The 20,696-nt window shown below is 38.6% G+C and overlaps 1 protein-coding gene across 2 annotated transcripts in view; it reads left to right on the top strand.

Moving 5' to 3' along the window:
• The window catches only part of Itga1 (integrin subunit alpha 1), a 152,988-nt gene that overhangs the window by 61,397 nt on the left and 70,895 nt on the right, over nt 1-20,696 (top strand). For both annotated transcript variants that reach the window (XM_031360506.1, XM_031360505.1), the window contains exons 3-6: nt 8,255-8,367; nt 12,513-12,601; nt 12,714-12,825; nt 13,594-13,721. In XM_031360506.1, coding sequence (XP_031216366.1) covers nt 8,255-8,367; nt 12,513-12,601; nt 12,714-12,825; nt 13,594-13,721 — 442 coding nt within the window. The remainder of the gene's footprint in view (nt 1-8,254; nt 8,368-12,512; nt 12,602-12,713; nt 12,826-13,593; nt 13,722-20,696) is intronic.

Below are 20,696 nucleotides of genomic sequence, written 5' to 3'. Positions count from 1 at the left end.
TTTTCTTTCTGAAAACGAGCATGCTAGTTTTCAGCCTTCTTTTTCTCTGTACTCTTTAAGGGGTAATATTACCTTTTCCAGGCTCGCATATGTTTCATGTGGTTTTGTTGGGGTCCAAGAATCGCTGAAGGAAGAACCCAGACTCAAATTGCATTCAAAGGCAAAGAGCATATTCTGTAGAAATTGCTAGCATGTAGCAATCACCATTTATCAAAATGGTGACCACCTGAGTGGCTCATAGACTCCCTTTTATACAGGGCGAGGGGAATTTTTCCAGAAGGATTAAGTAACCTCTAATATGATTGGTAGGAGCAAGGCAGTGACATTAGTACAATTTTGATTGGTAACTGTTCATTTCATTATATTTGGTAAGATCTTGAAGAGTTCTAAGATGTTCTCCAACAAATCTGATTGCAACTGCCTCTGACCCATTACAAATTATGTTTTATTTCTAATAGCAAGAATACTTTCATCCCCTTTATTTTTTTTCTTTTTCTAACTCAATTCTTATGTGTATTTAGAAATATCTTGAAAGAATATATTTGAACCATTTATTTTTCTCTTAGCTCTCTTTTGGGGGAACAGAGACTAAGCAGCTTAGAACCTAAATATTTATGTGTAATATTGGTTCTTTTTCCTCTCTGTTTCCTTGCTTCAGATCTCATCTGAACTGTCCCCTTGTATCCCTAACTTTATTTACCTCCAGTTTATTCACAACAATGTAGGCAAATAGGTTCCACATGATACTCATCTGTAAATGGAAGTCAAGTATGGTGACACACACCTATAGGCCAGCGCTTGGGAGGTAGAAGCAAGGTGATCACATATTGTAGGCTAGCCTGGGCTACCTAGTAATATCCTACCTTAAAAATGAGTGGACAAATACATACATACATACATACATACATACATACATACATACATGCATACATATATAAACACATACATACAATTTTGGTGGTATTTAAACTTAAATAGTTTTTAATGTGAACCATAATAACAGTCATGATTTGAACTTTATCTAATTCTGCAGCCTCAACTTCTGTCCAGCTCCACTGAACTCCATGCACTTAGCAACAGAGCAATGCTTTCTTCCTAAGACTTTACTGAGTTTGTGCTAAGTTCTGATTCATGCACTGCTGTGATTCACACAATTTGCTTCATGCTTTAGTTTTAAGACATTTCAAATGTTGTCCTTTACCTCTTTTGTATCCTTATCCCATGGCCTGGGTTATATGGCAGATACATAGCTTTTGTTTTGTTTTTTTGTTTTTCGCAGTCAGCGCAAAAAGGCTTCAAACTCAACTGTATAACGGGAAATGGCCTTGAAACTTGTGATCTCCTGTTCTTCCTCCTGATGCCTCCAAAGCAACATGACATGTACCTCCTAGCTAGACTCTTCTCTTTACTTGTGTGCATGTCAGTATGTGTGCCAGTGCCTGTAGAGGACAGAAGATGGTATTTCTCCAAGAGCTTGTATTTCTGGCATTAAAGAGTCACAAGATGTGGGTACTGAGCAATGAACTCTAGCCTTCTGGAAGGGATAGCAAGTGCTCTTAACTTCTAAGTCATCTCTCTAGCCCTATTTTAAATAAATATTAGTTTATCTAACCTCATGCTAAATAGTTTCAATAACAGTATGCTAATTTCTCTAAACTATTTTAAACCATAAAATAAACCTGTACATATTGCATAAAACAAAATAGTATAAAAACCTAATCTTGATATACTGTGTTGCGCTTTTACACACTCTCCCTTTTCTTAATTGGATACCTTATTTACATTTCAAATGTTATCCCCTTTCCCAGTTTCCCTCTGCAAACCTCCTATCCCACTCCCCTTTACCCTGCTTCTATGAGGGTGCTCCCCCACCCACCCACCTAAGCCCACCTCACCGCCCTAGCATTCTTCTACACTGGGGCATCAAGCCTTCACAGGACCAAGGGCCTCTCCTCCTATTGGTGCCAGCTACAGCCCCTTCAGCTCCTTCAGTCCTTCCCCTAACTCCTCTATTGGGGTCCCCAAGCTCAGTCCTATGGTTGGCTTCAAGCATCCACATCTGTATTGGGCAGGATCTGGCAGAGTCTCTTAGGAGACATCTGTTTCAGGCTCCTGTCAGCAAGCACTTCTTGTCATCAGCAATAGTGTCTAGGTTTGGTGTCTGCATGTGGGATGGATCCCCAGGTGGAGCAGTCTCTGGATGGCTTTTCCTTCAGACTCTGCTCCACTCTTTGTCCCTGTATTTCCTTTAGACATGAGCGATTCTGAGTTAAAATTTTTGAGATGGGTGGGTGGCCCCATCCCTCAATGAGGGGGGCCATGCCTAACCTCTGGATATGGTCTCAACAGATTTTCCTTCCCCTTTGTGAGGTATTTCAGCTAATGTCATCCCCATGGGTTCCTGGGAGGCTCTTGCTTTCCTGTCATCTAGGACTTTCTGGTTGCTACCACCAGTTTCCCAGCCCCTATTGCTACACACCTCTGTTCAATCCCTATTCCTCTGTACATCTCCTCCATCCCCTCTGATACCTGATAAAGTCTATCTTTTTTCCCTCCCTCTCTTTTCTTCCTCCCAAGTCCCTCCCACTCTCTACTTTCCTTGCTTATCCTGTTCCCTCTTCTAAGTAGGACTGAAGCTTCCAATCTTTGGTCTTCCTTCCTCTTTAGCTTCATGTAGTCCGTGAGTTAAATCATAGGTATTCCATGCTTTTTGCCTAATATCCACTTATCAGTATGAGTACATACCATGTGTGTTCTGTGACTGAGTTACCTCACTCAGGATGATATTTTCTAGATCCATCCATTTGCCTGTGAATTTCATGAAGTCGTTTTTAATAGCTGAGTAGTATTTCATTGTGTAAGTGTACCACATTTTCTTTATTCTTTCCTCTGTTGAGGGACATCTAGATTATTTCCAGCTTCTGGCTATTATGAATATGGCTGCTATGAACACAGTGGAGCATGTGTCCTTATGACATGTTGGAGCATCTTCTAGGTATATGCCGAGTAGTGGTTTGTCTGAGTCCTCAGGTAGTACTATGTCCAATTTTCTGAGGAATGGCCAAACTGATTTCCAGAGTGGTTGTACCAGCTTGCAATCTCACCATCAAGGGAGGAGTGTTCCTCTTTTTCCACATCTTCGGCAACATCTGCTGTCACCTGAGTTTTTTATCTTAGCCATTCTGACTGGTGTGAGGTGGAAACTCAGGGTTGTTTTGATTTGCATTTCCCTGACGACTAAGGATGTTGAACATTTCTTTAGGTGCTTCACTTAAGGAATAGTGATTGTTGCTTCCTGTTTGTTTTGTTGTTAGAGGTGGAATTATGTTTGTGGGGCTATCTTCATTTGGGTTTGTTGAAAGAAGATTATTTTCTTGCTTTTTCTAGGGTGTAGCTTCCCTCCTGGTGTTGGTGTTTTCCATTTATTACCCTTTGTAGGGCTAGATTTGTGGAAAAATAATGTGTAAATTTGTATTTGACATGGATTATCTTGGTTTCTCCATCTATGTTAATTGATAGTTTTGCTGGGTGTAGTAGCCTGGGCTGGCATTTTTGTTCTCTTAGATTCTGTATGGCATCTGCTCAGGATCTTCTAGTGTAATTCTGATAGGTCTGCTTTATATGTTACTTGACCTCCCCCCTTCTTTTTGTGTGTGTGTGTGTTTTTGAGACAGGGTTTCTCTTTATAGCCCTCGCTGTCCTGGAACTCACTCTGTAGACCAGCCTGCCCTCGAACTCAGAAATCTGCCTGCCTCTGCCTCCCAAGTGCTGGGATTAAACTCATGCACCACCACTGCCTGGCTCGACCTTTTTCCCTTACTGCTTTTAATATTCTTTCTTTGATTTCTGCACTTGGTATTTTGATTATTATGTGAGGAATTTCTTCTCTGGTCCAGTCTATTTGAAGTTCTGTAGGCTTTTTGTACATTTCTGGACATTTCTTTCTTTAGGTTAGGGAACTTTTCTTCTATAATTTTGTTGAAGATATTTACTGGCACTTTAAGTCAGGAATCTTCACTCTCTTCTATACCTACTATCCTTGGGTTTGGTCTTCTCATTGTGTCCAGGATTTCCTGGATGTTTTGGGTTAGGAGATTTTTGCGTTTTGCATTTTCTTTGACTGTTGTGTAAATGTTTCCATGGTATCTTCTGCCCCTGAGATTCTCTCTTCTATCTCTTGTATTCTGTTAGTGATGTTTGCATCTATGACTCCTCATCTTTTTCTTAAGTTTTCTAACTCCAGGATTGTCCCTTTGTGATTTCTTTATTGTTTCTATTTCTATTTTTATATCCTGGATAGTTTTGTTCAATTCCTCACCTGTTTGGTTGTGTTTTCCTATACTTTGTTAAAGGATTTGTTTGTGTGTGTCTATGTGTGTGTGTATATGTGTGTATTTCCTCTTTAAGGGCTTCTACCTGTTTACCTGTGTTCTCCTGTATTTCTTTAAGGGGATTATTTATGTCCTCTTTAAAGTCCTCTATCATCATCACCTCTATCATGATCTGATTTTAGATCAGAGTCTTGCTTTTCTGGTATGTTGGGGTATCTAGAGCTCGCTGTGGTAGGAGAACTGTTTTCTGATGACACCAAGTAGCCATGGTTTCTGTTGCTTATGTCCTTGCCCTTGCCTCTCTCCATCTGGTTGTCTGTGGTGTTAGCTGGTCTTGCTATCTCTGACTGTGGCTTGTCCCTCCTGTAAGCTTGTGTACCAGCAGGCCTGGGAGACCAGTTCTCTCTGAGCAGAATTTGGGTATGGAGAGCTATGGTACACGGTCAGCTCCATGGCACTGATGGGAACTAGAAGGATCCTGTCCTCTGCTGTTCCTTGGTTCTTGTGTCCTGTTGGCTCTGGGTGGGTCCCTCTTGAGCCAGGAATTTGAGCAGAAGTGGTGGTCTCACCTGTGTTCTCACATTACACACTCTCTTTTAAATCTGTGTTACACAGTTCTTACTTGTTTACTAATCTGAAGTAAAGGAACATCATCAATAGAAAGACTTGACACTTAGGTAGCCCATAACATGAACTCAATGCTTTTCTAAACCTTTTGTGCATCTTAACTTTGCCAATTTCTGTGATGATCATGTGAGATGAAGATCTGTCCTCATCTTATTCATGAAAAATTACGCAGACACAAACAGACTTATTTCAAACCAGATACCTAGTAAATACCAAAGCCACAGTTTGAATTCACAAAGCTTAGCACTATAGCTCATGCTATCTTTTAAAGTGAGAATTTAATTATTTAATATATGGAAGGCACTTAAACCAGTGTCTGACACATGGTATAAACTCAATAAATGGTGGATGTTATCAGTGCTACTATAATGCGTTCAATAATTTGGTTTCATCTCCTTTAAATTAGACCAGTGTTTCACTTAACTAGCTGGGGTTCTCTTTGAATTAGGCCACAGATACATTTTCATTCTGGTGTATCCACTCATTAACTTCTGGTTTGTGTTCACCACAAGGTTTTACACAATGTCCCTGCAATAGCCAATTACTCTTGCTGTCATCCTTATTTCTTAAATTTCCCTTAGCACTGGCTTTATGTATCAAACTTTTCTTCCCTATTTTAGATGATTTTTACTGACGACTTCCTAGAAATAAGAACTATATCCTAGGAGATTGAAATATTCTTATTGTTCTTTGTCTACATTAGAAAGTGTTTAACAGATACAACATACTATATGTTGAAGGAATTCTGTTTAATACCTTGGTATTTATAATTTTTTAAAATTAATATAAACTCTTACAAAGAATTTAAAGAAAATAAACCCCATCACTTGTCAGCATGACAAATTTTCAAGTATTTAAGTTGTTAAAGTGTTTGTACCCTATATAAGCTCTCAGTCCTTCTTTGGGCCTTTTCCTCCTTACTAAATGTCCCAGTTTTCCCTTGAGCATCTCTTCCCTGACAAAATTGCCTGCTTCTGCACCATCTGAGTCACAGTCTACTAAATGCGTTCCATTGTGCCTATGTCCAGACATGACCAGGGCAGATCACAGAGGGACTATCACTTTCTGGACCAGAGCATCTATTTCCAGCAATGCAGCCTAAGGTCACATTAGCATTTTTGGCACCAAAATACACCCTTGGCTCATGCTTTTGTGCTGTCAACCAAATCCTCCACGACTTTTTCACATGAACTCCCATTAAATGAGTCTTCCCACATCCTGTACGAATATAGACAGTAATGTGCAGTCTGGTGAAGTTATTTACATAAGTTCCTATTAAACTTCAGCTAATCTATATTTATTATTTTAGAGTATTGAGACACATATCTATTCCCAACTATATATAGATATCACTTTAGAATACTTCAATGTTTTTCTTTTTATGTACCTCCTCTGAACTTCTAAGAACATAGTCTCAAACAATCTTTAAGTTCAGAGTTTTACAGTTTGTGATAGAATCCTAGAGGCTGACTATATTTCTTTAACCATCAACCCAACATCAGATAGGGATTCGCCCAAGGGATTTATAAATCATGTATACTCAAATGCCTTTTCCTGAAGATATTCTGGGAGATTGTTAAGCGAATGGCACAGATCTGAACACAGCTGGTAGTAGGGAGGAGGTGAAGCATTAGCAGTTGTCTTCATCAACGATAGAGAATTTCATCATGTTGTCTAAAAAGGCACATGTTTTGATACTGGATCTGAAGCATTAGCAGTTGTCTTGATCAGTGATGGAGTATTTCATCATGTTGTCTAAAAAGACACATGCTTTGATACAACTCTCCTGGCTTCCCAAGTGATTATAAGCTAAGACCTCCTCATACTAAAACCCAGGATGAGCTCATGTTTATGTTTCTGCTTTCTCTGAAATTGGCAGTTTCTCATGGAAAAAAATACATTTATACTTGTGTTTCATAAAGTAACCCACTACCAGGCTTAGCCATGATTAATATGGCAGTGATAGAGAAGACAATAAAGTGAATCTATGATATCTCATATATTGTTTTAATTATTTAAAAAACTTTTGTTAGTACACAAAATGATTCCTTATGCCCTGTTTATCTATGCATATCATCTAGCTTTCTTCATATGGCTTCATTTCTTCCCCCTTTCTCCTCTCCCTTCCTGCGGACTGACCCCTCCCAAACACGCTCCAGCAGTTTTAAAGTCATGTGTGCATCTTTTAATTCTAGCTTCTGCCTATTAGCTAAAACATACTGGTCTTTCTCCTCAGTGTCCTCCTTTTTGTTTTAATTCTCCTCCACACCTACATAGATCCCCCTCAACTTTCATGTCATATATCTAAATCTGTATAAATATAGATTATTTTAATCTAGCTTTTATATACAAAAGAGAATATAAAATTCTTGTCTTTCTGAATCTGTCTTATTTTGTTTCATATAGTATCTGGTTCTCTTTTTCAGCAAATGGTATAGTCTCATTCTTCTTTACAATTAAAGAAAACTTCATTGTGTGTGTGTTTGTGTGTTTGTGTATGTGTGTGTGTGTATGCACTATATATATTTATATTCTATCTGCTGATGAACATCAAAGCCAGTGCCATATCTTGGCTATTGTAAATACTGTAGCAAGAAACATAAAAGTATAATTATCTCTGTTGCATGCTGGCTTAAAATTCTTTAAGTGTATATTAATTAGTAATAATAATACTAATATTATTATTAGAGTGTAATAGCTGGATCACATGGTAATACAACTTTTAGTTATTTTTTAATGTGTACTTCTTTTTTAATGTTTAAAACACTTATTTTAATTTTATGTGTATGGGTATTTTATCTGTGTGTCTGTATGCAATGGGTATGTACTGGTCTCAGAGCCAGATGAAGGCATCAGATTTCCTGGAACTGAAATTAAAGATGTTTGTGAGTAACTATGTGCATCCTGGAATTCAAACCCAGGTCTTCTCCAAGAGCAGCCAGTGCTCTTAACCACTGAACTATCTCTCTAGCCTTATCGCTGATTTATGAGGGACCTTTACTAATTTGGAGTAGCTGTAGGCAATGCAGTCTATGCCAGTTTCATTTTCTCTACATTTTTTTCTAGCAGTTCTTAATGATAGCCATACTGACTGCTAAGATTTACAGCAACATTAGCAATCTGGGACTCGAGGGTGACAATCTGCTTATTTTTGATAGAATTAAATTACCAACAGGGTCAAGATCTAGTAATGTCTATGGGAAAAAATATCTACTGTCTTAGAATTTACCATAAAATAATTAAAACAAATGTATTCTTCTGTTTAAGATTTGCAATTGCTTCTTTTCAAATTCCAGGGTTCTTATTGGTTCTCCTTTAGTTGGTCAACCCAAAGCAAGAACTGGAGATGTCTATAAGTGTCCAGTTGGGAGAGAGAGGCCAATGCCTTGCATGAAGTTGGATTTACCAGGTGTGTAAAATTAAACAACCCATCCTAACTCGTGCCTATATTCTCACTACAAACAACTTTCAAGTGACCCAAGAAAAATACTAAAAGTAATAAATGATCATTGTCCATTTGAATCTGGAATTCATATAGAATGACATTGTAGCTCCCTTGGTCCTTTTTTATTTATTTCAGTAGCTCATCAGGAAACAGCCATAAAATTAGAATATCTTATTCTATTTGCAACTTTCACTCTCTCCATTGTTCAGTATCCTTTGCAAACAAGTGGCTTGCCAAATAGACATATCTACCACATTCCTTATACAAAATGCAACTTAGTATCCAAGTTTATAAAGGAAACTGAGTTAAAGAAATTATAGTTATTAGGAATGTTAATGCTTTTTAAAAATATGAGACATAGGTATATAAAAATAGATATGTCTTGATAAAAATAACACTTTGATTGTGGTTTTATGACTAGAAAATTTCTCTTAAAGTTAGAGAGGATTTAGAGCTCTTTTGGTATCCATAAATGATTAAAAATGATTAAATGATTTATGTCTACAAGTTCACTGCAGACAGTACATTTTTCAATTCTCCTGTCTTCAATTTCAAATTTCTTTGTTCATTTGAGCATCTTCCTTTACATTCACGAACACAGCTACCATAGATATTTGAATACCCTTGTGCCTGATTATTGTAGCACCAAGGATGCTCAATATCTTTTCTGTCTGCTACCTTTCCTTGAAGTGAGAACACACACACACACACACACACACACACACACACACACACACATACACACACAAAACTTCTCCTTAGTTATTCATGTTTTTGAAACACATTTGGATTTTTAATTATAAGTATAGAAATTCTTATCTGTTATGTTCCTCTCAATACTCTTAATTTTTTTAATACTAGCCGGCAATATATTTGGCAGAGCACATTTCCCAGATTCTGATTTTTTTTTTTCAGTTAGAAGTTGTTAAAGTTGTATTTAGTTCTTTTTATTTCCACTAGGCTGTGTGGAATCTACTGTTCACATTTCCTATTCAGGCTATCCAGAAAAATAGACAGAATACATAAACATATATTGTCATTGTCCTTATATGGCTTCTTTTTCAAGGTACTCCTTGATCCCTTTTAAAGATGCTGTCATGGACCCTAAATTTCTATCTTCTTTTTCTTCAAGATAGTAAACCTAGAACTCCTGTTTGAATTTTATTACCTAATAGGGTATTTCTTTAAGGAGAAAAGAAAAATAAAACCAAACCAGTTACTTAACCCAGTGCCAGCTTCTTCTTTCTAAGTATGGACTCTGTGTAGCATCTGTGTGAGGTCACTTCACAATGCCTTCAGATGGTTGCTTTATGCATCTTTTCCCCTCTTCTAGGATTTATACTGTTATTTACAAAATTCTTTTCCATAGGAACTAGTTCCCCATTCCTGGAAACTAAAATAGTTTCCAAACTAGCTTGGAAGTTTTTAACTACAACAAGAATAATAGGAAACATTTTCTTTCCTTTTCAAAATTAATTAATTTATGTATTAATATCCCAAATGTTGCCCCACCCCAACTTGGTCTTCCCTTGCAGAGTTCTCCCCACCCCTCCTCCCTTTATCTCTGAGAGGGTGCTCCCCCATATTCCCCTACTGTAGGGCATCAAGTCTCTATAGGATTAGTCATAACCTCTCACACCAAGGCCAGACAAGGCAGCTCTCTACTAAATATGTTCCAGGGGTCTTGGACCAGCCAGTGTATATGCTCTTTGGTTGGTGGCTCACTTTCACAGAGCTCCAAGGAGCTTAGCTGATATCATTGGTCTTCCTAAGGAGTTGCCATCGCCTTCAGCTCCTTCAGTCCTTCCTCTAACTCTTCCATAGGTCCCCAACCTCTGTCCAATGCTTGGCTTTTAGTATCTGCATCTGTCTCAGCTGCTGGTAGAGCCCCTTAGAGGACACCCATGCTAGGCTCCTGTCTGCAAGCACAACATTGTTGTGGTAAATGCTTAATCCTATGCTCCTGGCAGGTGCTTGTCCCTCCTCCTCACCCCTGCAAGTGTTTTAAATTCACAAATGAAAGACATACATACATACATACATACATACACACACACACACACACACACACACACACACACACACACACACACCAGCTTATTTTTAATATGCCATAAATAGCTTAATGGGTGAACCACTCCTGAACCTCCATGTGGCTAACACACTCCCCTCTGATATTCCTGAGTTGATACTTACTAAATCTATATTTTATCTTTGCTGCCCTGGACCCTGCTGGACAGCCCCATGGGGCTGTTTTCCTCTACACCTACATTTTGTCTACCCCACCCTGCTGAACCTTCCCAGTGTTGCCTGTTTTCTATGTCCTTGTCGTGGTGGAATCTTCTCTTCCATGTCTCCTGCAGTTTTTACCTGGGAATCCTTAAAGTCCCATCTCTGTCTCTCTGCCCAGCAATTAGCTGATGTCAATTTTATTTTCCAAATCAGAGCCAACTGGGTTCAAGGACTCTCAGTGAAGATGTTTGGTGGGTTCCTGTGTGATTTCAGGAGCCGAGTTAACACAAACAACATTAGAACTAATCCACAACACAACATGGCATCAGTAATGGTGTCAGGGATGGGTGCCCACCCATGGGATGGATCTCATGTTAAGCCAGTCATTGCTCCGTTTTGGCCGCTGCGTTTTTTGTAGACAGGACCAATTTTGAGATGAAAGTTTTATAGGTGGATTGGTGTCCCTATCCCTCCGCTGGGGGTCCTATTTGACTACTGGATTTGATCTCTTCAGGTTAGTCAGAAACATTTTCAGTATCCTCTAATTGTCATAACAATGCTGATTCTGGGCAACCCTCATTTAAAGTCTCAAATCCAGATCTTTTGATACCAATGTACACAGCAGTCCAGTTCAAGATCCTTTGACTAATAATACTTTGTCAGGGCTTTTTTTTTTAATATTACAATCCCTTTACACATATGTAATATTTTTCTGGTTTTGTGTTTTTATGGGTTTCTCTGTGTGTGAATGTGTATGTCTCTGAACCTATCTATGTACATTTCTTGTGTCTTTTCTTTGGCTTGATTTGATTGTTTTTGTTTTATCTTATCTTACTTTATTTATTTTATTATCATTTTTATTATCATTCTTTAGATGCTTGTTTGTTTTCTGATGAGAGAAAGAAAAGGTGTGGATTTGCATAGGAGAAGAACAGGGAGCAGCTGGGAGGGGCTAGTCAAGGCGAAACCACAAACAGAACATATTATTTGAAAAAAAAAATCTATTTTCAATATTAAAAAAAAGGTTTCAAAGCAAGGTTGACAAAATCTTTGATCAGAACCTAGCTCTCAGGAAGTGAGATGGACACTCCAGGAATCTGTTTCCTCATTGACTGTAAGTCTGTAGGTGAGGACACATGGAGACATGAGTCTTTCTTGAACTCTAATGGTTCCCCTTTCAAATATTTATGCATTCCACTGTAAGTAGAATTTAGTGGTCTTCTTTTTTCTTGTCGAGTCTTTCTTTTTGAATGTGAATGATTAAGCAGTGCTTTGCCAGTTTGGTCAGGTTGGAATGCTATGGCCCACCATTCCTATTTGGACCGTCGAATGTTCACCCTTCCCTGTATTCTCTTTGTCCAAACTTCCTGGACACTTCTCTAATCCTGATTCAGCTTCCTTTCCAGCTCTCCTGACGTCCCTATGAATTTCAAAGTCACGATAAAAACACTTTTGTTTGACTTTCCTGCTCTAGGCTCAGCCGGTTTTCCTTCCAGAAGTTACATTTTGCCTTCATTGTTTATAACATCAATTATTGTTATACTCTTATGAAACCGAATATTGCATTTGTTTTAATTAACCAAAACGTGTGAAAACCAATCCCACATTCTCGTTGCCCTGCTAGTTCTGCATTCTTTCAAAGTCCAGCCAAACTATTTGAAACCGTGATACAGACAAAGTCTCTGGGCCATCAGCCAGCTCTTCAGCCTTAACTTGTTCATTATAGTTCCCAGTACTGGGAAGTCTATGTAGTTGAACCAGAACAAGAATGTGCTATGTGATGAGCCAAGCGAATAGAATGTTTTAATGAGCAGACACTTAATTTCATATTATGAAACATATTTTCACACTCATGAAATCTTGTTCTATTTTTGTAGTTAACACATCGATTCCCAATGTCACAGAAATAAAGGAAAACATGACATTTGGATCAACTTTAGTCACCAACCCGAATGGAGGATTTCTGGTGAGAAAGAAAAGAGTAATATATGTCATAAAAATGGGAGTGTAGTAACTATGTCTTGAATTCTGTTTTACAATGTTCAGTTTTAAAGGCTTGCATTTTTTATTTGTTAAAGGCATGTGGGCCATTGTATGCCTACAGATGTGGACATTTGCATTATACAACTGGAATATGTTCTGATGTCAGCCCTACATTTCAAGTTGTGAACTCATTTGCCCCTGTACAAGGTACACATTTTATGCAATGTTTGTGCATGTGTGAAACCGTAAACAATGAATGAGCTACATGTATACACAGCACACGAAAAGGCTTGCCAGATTTCATCTACCAGCATTACCCACTTAGGCACACATTGGTTTTGCCAGTATATAACCAAACTTTGTTTCTACGTTTGGAATTGATATTAGTGTAAATAACCTTGAGAATCTTGTTTAAACTTCACAGCTAATGCTATCATGCTGGTTGTATTTAAAGGGTGAGTCTCTTTGAGAAGAGTAACTTCCTTTGAGATATAAAGAATAAAAACAGTATATCAAACCTTTGATGAGAAAAGTCCCACACACACGTGTGTGTGTGTGTGTGTGTGTGTGTGTGTGTGTGTGCGTGCGTGCGTGTGTGTGTAAAATTAAAATAGAAGGACAGGCAGTGGTGGTGTACACTTTTAATTCCAGCACTTGGGAGGCAGAGGCAGGCCAATCACTGGTCCACAGAGCGAGTTTTAGGGCAGTCAGGGCTATACAGAGAAACCCTGTCTCAGAGGAGGGTGGAGGAAAGAAAGGGAAGAGAAAGGGAAGAGGGGAAATCTGTAGCATAAACTCCAAACCGATTATAACCAAATACAATATTTCTTCACTTAAGTTTTTCCAAAAATAATACAAAAACAATGGGTGAAGGGAACGCATCTTTTAAGATGGGTTTCTTCAAGCTAGGAGAATACTTTACCTGCTCCTAAGGAGGTAGATGTCTAACTCACACACTGCTTTTTTCTGTTACAGAGTGTAGCACACAGCTGGACATAGTCATTGTCTTGGATGGCTCCAACAGCATCTATCCCTGGGAAAGTGTCACTGCCTTTTTAAATGACCTTCTTAAGAGGATGGATATTGGCCCTAAACAGACACAGGTGTGTGGCTCCGTATCTTCATCCCTGTTTCCTAAAGAATATATCATGCATAGCTTTTGACTGGGCACGGGTTTGAGTAGCCCACCTACACTAGATACGTGCTGTTTTTTACTTATGACTTAATTGAAACAAAATGATTTTTAGCTGGGTGTGCATATGTCTATCTTTAGTCACAGCACTTGGGAGGTAGAGGCTGGTTTATCTCTGTGAGTTCAAGGCCAACGTGGTCTTCATTGCCAGTTCTAGGACAGCTAGAGCTGCACAGTAGACTCAGTAGACTCTGGTGCAGCGTTCCTTCACACACACCTTGTGGAATTCCTTCCTCAGAATGCCGGAAGTGCTTGGACTATATCCAAGACTTTCAGAATCAAACTGTCTGAAAGTGTTATGGGAACATTGAACCTGAATCTTGTATGAGTCCTAAGTATATTAAAGTTTGGGAACCCCAAATGTTCTGTACTTATATTGTTGTAAACGTGTCCATAATTGACACTTATTCTGGATTATAGTCAACTTCAGAGCAAACGGTGGTTCATCTTACCCTCATCAGTCCACAACTAGCTGAAATAATGAACTTTAGTGAATGGTTATGGATAAATGTATATATCACAATTTTTGCTGTATATTTCTCTGGTGGTGAATAGTCAATGGGATTCTTTTGCAGGCAGCATTTTTAGTGTTCTCCTGAGCATATTAATTTAGTCTTGATTGTTTATACTGTCTTCCAATGCTGATTTAAGACATATCAATGACAAGTTTCATAAATACCTTTTTTAATTAAAGGGGTTTGGAAGGTCACATTCAGCCAATTATATTTGCTGAACATTTGATAGCACATTAAGTAGACATGTTTAAACTCTTAAAAGTTTGACTTCCCTTCAATGGATTCAGAAAATAGATCATTCACATAAAACTTGGAAAATACTTCCTCTTCAAAGATAGGAACTGAAAAGCATGATAATATCTCACATGGTCTCAAGCAAATCTTTTTAAACACAGAAATTTGTTTTGACAACCATTTATTTTCTGACTGATTACAAATGTAATTTAAAGAAATTTGATTTGTGGGTTGCTTTGCTTTTGTTTAGATTAAAGCATTCAGTTCTTAATGACTTGCAGAATTAACTCTCTTCAATTTCTCCTTTGTTTCCTTATCCTTTATACCTTCATTCATGAGAAGAACAAAAATAAAATAGGTTGTGTAAGAGATTTACAGAGTTAGGAGTCTATGTAGCTAAGAGCAAGCAACTAAGAATTCTTAGATGTCTTACATTTATCAAAGGTATAACTGGATTAAGAATGGACTGAAGGAACTGAGGAGATTCCCCAATGGGTAACATACCTATTGCTCAGATTTGACTCTTCAAATTTAGATCCACATCACCTGTATAAACACTGTGTATTGTGGCACATCTCTGTAATCACAAGCATTGGGTTGGAGGGATGAAGAAAGGTACATCCTTTAGAGTTTATTCATTAGTCAACCTAGCCAATTTTATTGTGTTTCACATTGAGTGAAAGATCCTGTCTCAAAAGACAAGATGGAGAGCAAACTAGAAAGACACTTGAAGTTAATATCTGCCCTACATATGTGTGTGGGGGGGCGTATATCTATGCATGAGCACCCTCCATCTCCTGTGCACACAACTGTATAAATATGTACATATGCCATATGCAATGACATATACAAAATAAAATAATATGAAAAGAATTGAGATTATGGAATTTGTGAAGATTTCTTTGTCCATATTTAGCTGAGCCCTACAGTGATCTTAACACCTGTTGCACAAAGCCCTGTGGCGATTGTGATGTCTTAATAGAGCTGGAACACATAATGAAGTAATCTCTAAAGTATCTATAGAGACAATAATTGTGCTTGCTCTACTGCCAGTCAAGTCAAAGCAGAGGTGTCTGTACTGGATCTGCCTTTCTTCTATGAATTTGTTGGAGTAGAGAATGTCTGTGTGTTACCCATGGATCAACATTGGTTACTCACCAAGATCCAGCATGAGCTTATGTTAGGGACTTGCTAAGAAGCCTCTGGAAGTGAGTAAATGTATCTGTTGAGAAAAGCACAAGGCATTTGTAATCACTAGGAATGGATGTCATGAAATGCAGTTACCTCAGTGGGAAGATGCAGCAAGACATCTCTATAAAGAGAAATCTCCAAGGGGCCCACAAAAGCATTGTAGACAACTATGAGAACCCAGCTTGTGCCCAAGAATAATAGCAGTCAAGTAGGAATTTATCTTCTCAACGCTGTGTTTCTTTACCAGAAATGATGTAAACAACCTAAGTAAGACAAGTGGAGAGCCCATTAAAGAGAAGCATTCTGTGCCCCTCACTTGACTACCGGCTTCTGGCTTCCACTAGTAGAGATGGGGAAAGGTTCGTGCAGGAGTTAACTTTGCTGTTTTGTCTTCATTTTATTTGACTGTAATAGAACCAAGAAAAGTTGCTGCTACTCGGTTTGTTTCACCATTGAACATGCAAATATAGTGACTTCATGCAAAAATCTAAATTAAAATATAGTACTTAAAAAAATCAGACATTATAAATGAAGAATTAGAAAAGTCCTGAGACATCTCTGTTCATTCAGGGACAACAGAAGTACTTCACCCCAAGTAAGCTTGAAGGGCGTGGTAAGCCACAGAAAGGAAGGTTGCACAATGAGGTTTTGTTTTCTATGGCTGCAATTGCATTTAGTTCAACAAACAGATTAATGGTGTCTTTTTTTTCTGCAGTTACAGATTCAACATTTAGTAATGTCACACAATGAAAGAGTCTCAAGATATGAAATATTCCTCAAAATCAACTTATTCCAAAAAAGACAAAGGAAACTGGGGGAAAGAAAAGAGGGATGGAAGAAGGCAGACAAAAATGCTTGTTCGAAAAATGTAACATTCTTTCATACATTAGGGACATGCATCAAAATGATGGAAACATCACTTTAACTAGTTACAATTTCCTCCTTGCTTCTGTGTGGCCCCATTAAGACCTTGCAAACATAGTCAAGGGATTTTTGCCAACCAATCATTTACCTAAGGCAGAGTAAAGGCCATAAAATTGGCTTTTCAAAAACTACTCATAAAAACAAACCTGAAATACTTGGAGCTTGCCATAAAAGATATGAACAGTATAAACATTATAGAGGTCTTATTGATCCTCAATACCTAAGCATAGCATTGTTTTGAATAATAAATGGGAAGGCTGTAAATATGTCAAATACAAGTGCATTACCCTAAATAAAACCAGTAAATTGTGAGGCTTGATATAAAAGTGAAATATACTAATGGAACAATGTCTAGATTGTTCCCATCAGGAGCACATCATGGCACTGAAGTAGGAAAAATGAAAGAGAGAGAGATTAATTAAATTTTAGGAATATTATTTATCTTTCTTTTTACTGCACGTTTTTATGGCCATTTTCCTAGAAGCCTTAAATGTGGCACCTGATTCATCAGTTTTATGTCCCAAATGGAGCCCAAGTGAGTCCTGTAGTCATTGCTTTGTCGATCAGTAGGGTTTGTGACTGTGGTATACAGCAAGAGAGGCATCTTCCCTGGCTTGTCTCCTGGTTTCCATTCTTCCCCATATCCTTCCAACATGTACTCAAACAGTCACTTCAAAGTAAAATCCAGAAAAATCTACTTTTTTTGCCCTTTAAATAATGTACAAGCTCTCTGATGCACTTAAAGGCAACTGACGACCTGGCCACAGTCTTTCCCAATGCAACTTTCCTCCCCAGCGATGCCCACCTTATTTGCACTTCAGAGTCCACTTGGCCCCACCCTGCCCTGTACTGTATATGATGTGCCAAACTCTTGACACTTGCTCTGTCTGGAACATGCTATCCCCATCCTAGCCCTGTATGCTAGGTAGATTTCTTAGATGTCTTCAAATGTCTCTTCTGTGTGACTTCCTGGGATGGTCTCACCCACACGTCCCCCTTCCCCGTTTCTATGGTGTCCACATACCCTCACCCATTGTTCTCACTCATCCATAGCATTTCTATTTGTTTTATGGGCCTGTGGATCCTGGGTGTCTGAGAGTTCTTTGATGACAGATTATGGGTTTATTCTTTTACCTCTGGGGAGCTGTTCAGGATTTTACATATAAGCAAGTCAGTCATTCATGTTTTTTTAAAAATTAGAATCCTGGCAGTTTCTCCCACAATAAAAACAAGCAAAGCAACAACAAATCAAAACAAAGATCAAAATATTACTATAGTAGCTTCTTTCTTTTACTCTGTTTTATGAAGTTTGACCGGACGCTGAGCTGGAAAACCCTTGTGTGTGATACGTTGGTGGATGCACAATGTTTCAGTCTTGCCCAGCAGGTATTCACATAATTGGTCCCATTTTGTCCCAGCTGTGATTTGTCCCATAGACTTTGCCCCTTGACCACAAATACAGTTCTTACTGTCATCACTCTGGTCTTCCTGCCTGCTTTGACTTCATTGCAGCCCCTTTCATCAAGCAACAAGCTAGTTAAAGATGCCCCTTTGCTGAGATCTCCATCTTTATCAGTCACCTAATGTTTCTAAGGGCTCGGTTTCTTAGGAAATGAGCATGTCTGTCTTTGAATAGGTCTCATTTGTGTCCCTCTCCATAATGACAAAAGCTTAAGCCTGGTTGAATAGTTCCAGCATGGTTTGTGGTGACAGCCAGCTCCAACTGCAGCTTATTATTATCATCTTGTCTCTAGCCCGGCCTAATCATATAAGAAGCGTGAGCCTGATATAGCTGCCCCTTGAGTGCCTGACAAATACAGAGCTGGATGTTCTCAGCCAACCATTGGACTGAGCACAGGGTCTCCAATGGAGGAGCTTAGATAAAGGACCCGAGGAGCTGAAGGGGTTTGCAGCCCCATAGGAGGAACAACAATATGAACCAACCAGTATCTCTAGAGCTCCCAGGGACTAAACCACCAATCAAAGAGTGCACATGAAGGGACCCATGGCTTCAGCTGCTTATGTAGCAGAGGATGGCTTTGTTGGATATCAGTGGGAGGAAAGGCCATTGGTCCTGTGAAGGCTCGATGCCCCAGTATAGGGGAATGCCATGACAGGGAAGTGGGAGTGGGTGGGTTGGTGAGCAGGGTGTGGGGGGATAAGATAGGTTTCAGAGGGAAACGAGGAAAAGGGATAACACTTGAAATGTAAATATAAAATATCTAATAAAAAAGAAGGGTGTGGCAGAGCAGGGCATTGGTGGCATCACTTGATAAAAGACAGCACGTATTGGTCAGACAGCAAACCTTGAACTCTTATAATATTAAGCAGTTAAGCAGCTCACTGTAGCATGGAAAAGATCACAGCTTTTCTCTATCATTCTTTTCCTGAAAAAGCTGCTGATTTGATATTAATTGCTGAATGGCAGCCTGCAAACATAGTTCACACATAGTGTTAAAATTTAGGCATTGGTGTTACAAATGACTCAGGAACAGAAGGGAATGATAGTCTTCTAAGTGAGTGGATGGTTCCTTTCACTCCTTCAACCTTAGATGGCTAGAGAGATGACTCAGTAGGTAAGAGCTGCTGTTCTGGGGACCCAGCTTTGATTCCCAGTATCCACAGTGGCTCACAAACCACCTGTTGCTCCAGCTCCAGGGGACTTGAGGACAATGTCCTCCACAGGTACAGCACTCACATGAATACACACACACATGAGCTCACATGAGCAGACACACATATACTTATGATTTTTTAAAAGAAAATCCTGTTAAATTTAATTGACCAGACATAATTAATAACCACTTTCAAGTGTTTTTCTTTCCTCAATCCCCTTGTTAGTTTGGAAACACAGACCCTTATATGAGCCTTTATTTCATGACAGAATCATCAGAACGACTCTTCTTTCTTTTGCTTTAGTGTTGCCTTTTCATTCACCTGTCTCTTTCTCTCTAGCTCCAAAGAAAGGAAACCATGTGGACAATCAACCATTCTGAGTCAATAGGTATTTGAGAAGTACTAGCTGGTCAAATATTACATTAGGTGTCATAAGCACTAAAGAAAAGGCACAAAAATTGTGTTTGTGCTCTGAGACAAACAGGCAAAAACAGCAGCAACTTTGCAGTATTGGAAAACATAGTTTGTCTAGCTACATACAAAGAGGTGAAAAGTCAAAAGCTGTTGTTACACAGCACTGTTTTCCAGACTGTGTTTTATAGAGCATTGGGTGTATCCCTCATGAAATTATTTCAGTAAATAAAGTTAAATCCATTATGACATGTTTCTTCCAATCTGTGATTAACCACACACATTTTCATGTTAAGGACAAAGAGAAATAGTTTCAGAATAATCTGCTTGTGACTCTGAAGTGCAACTGAAGACATAGTAAAGAGAAAACTCTCTCTCCATCCCTCTCTCCCTTTCTCTTCCTTTCTCACTCTCTCAATTTCTTGTAGCCATGTGCCTGTTCAAATGACCTTTTCTCTTTTTTACAACTTAAGAATTTTGTATGCATAAAAGAGACAAGTAGAGATGGTGGGGTCCCTGCCATAAAGAAACAGATTTCCCTTTTTACACTGTGTTCTCCATAATTACTTTTGACCATAAAAATTATTTTTTTAAGCCAGGCATTGGTGGCACATGCCTTTAATCCCAGCCCTTGAGAGGCAGAGGCAGTGGATTTCTGAGTATGAGGCCAGCCTGGTCTACAGAGTGAGTTCCAGGACAGCCAAGGATACACAGAGAAACCCTGTCTTAAAAAGAAAAATATATATATATATTTTATTTTACCCATTAAAACAGGTCAAAATGCTAGAAATTCCTGGGGAGGAGGAATGTAAGAGGGTATTAATTTTGAGGGATCTACCTGATAAAGTGTTATACATTTTGTAGTTTAGAAGAAAACTACAGTGAATATCATGAGGAAGAAACATCCACGTCTTTAGACTGTTTTATTATTATTTTGTTTTACTTGCTTGCTTGTTTTCAACGTTGTTTTTCTTTTTTCTTTTCTTTTTTTTTTT

This window comes from Mastomys coucha, unplaced genomic scaffold (genome assembly GCF_008632895.1).
Source record: "Mastomys coucha isolate ucsf_1 unplaced genomic scaffold, UCSF_Mcou_1 pScaffold8, whole genome shotgun sequence".
Classification (NCBI taxonomy): Eukaryota; Metazoa; Chordata; class Mammalia; order Rodentia; family Muridae; genus Mastomys; species Mastomys coucha.
Note: the sequence above shows the minus strand (reverse complement) of the source record. Positions and strands in the feature narration are given on the sequence as shown.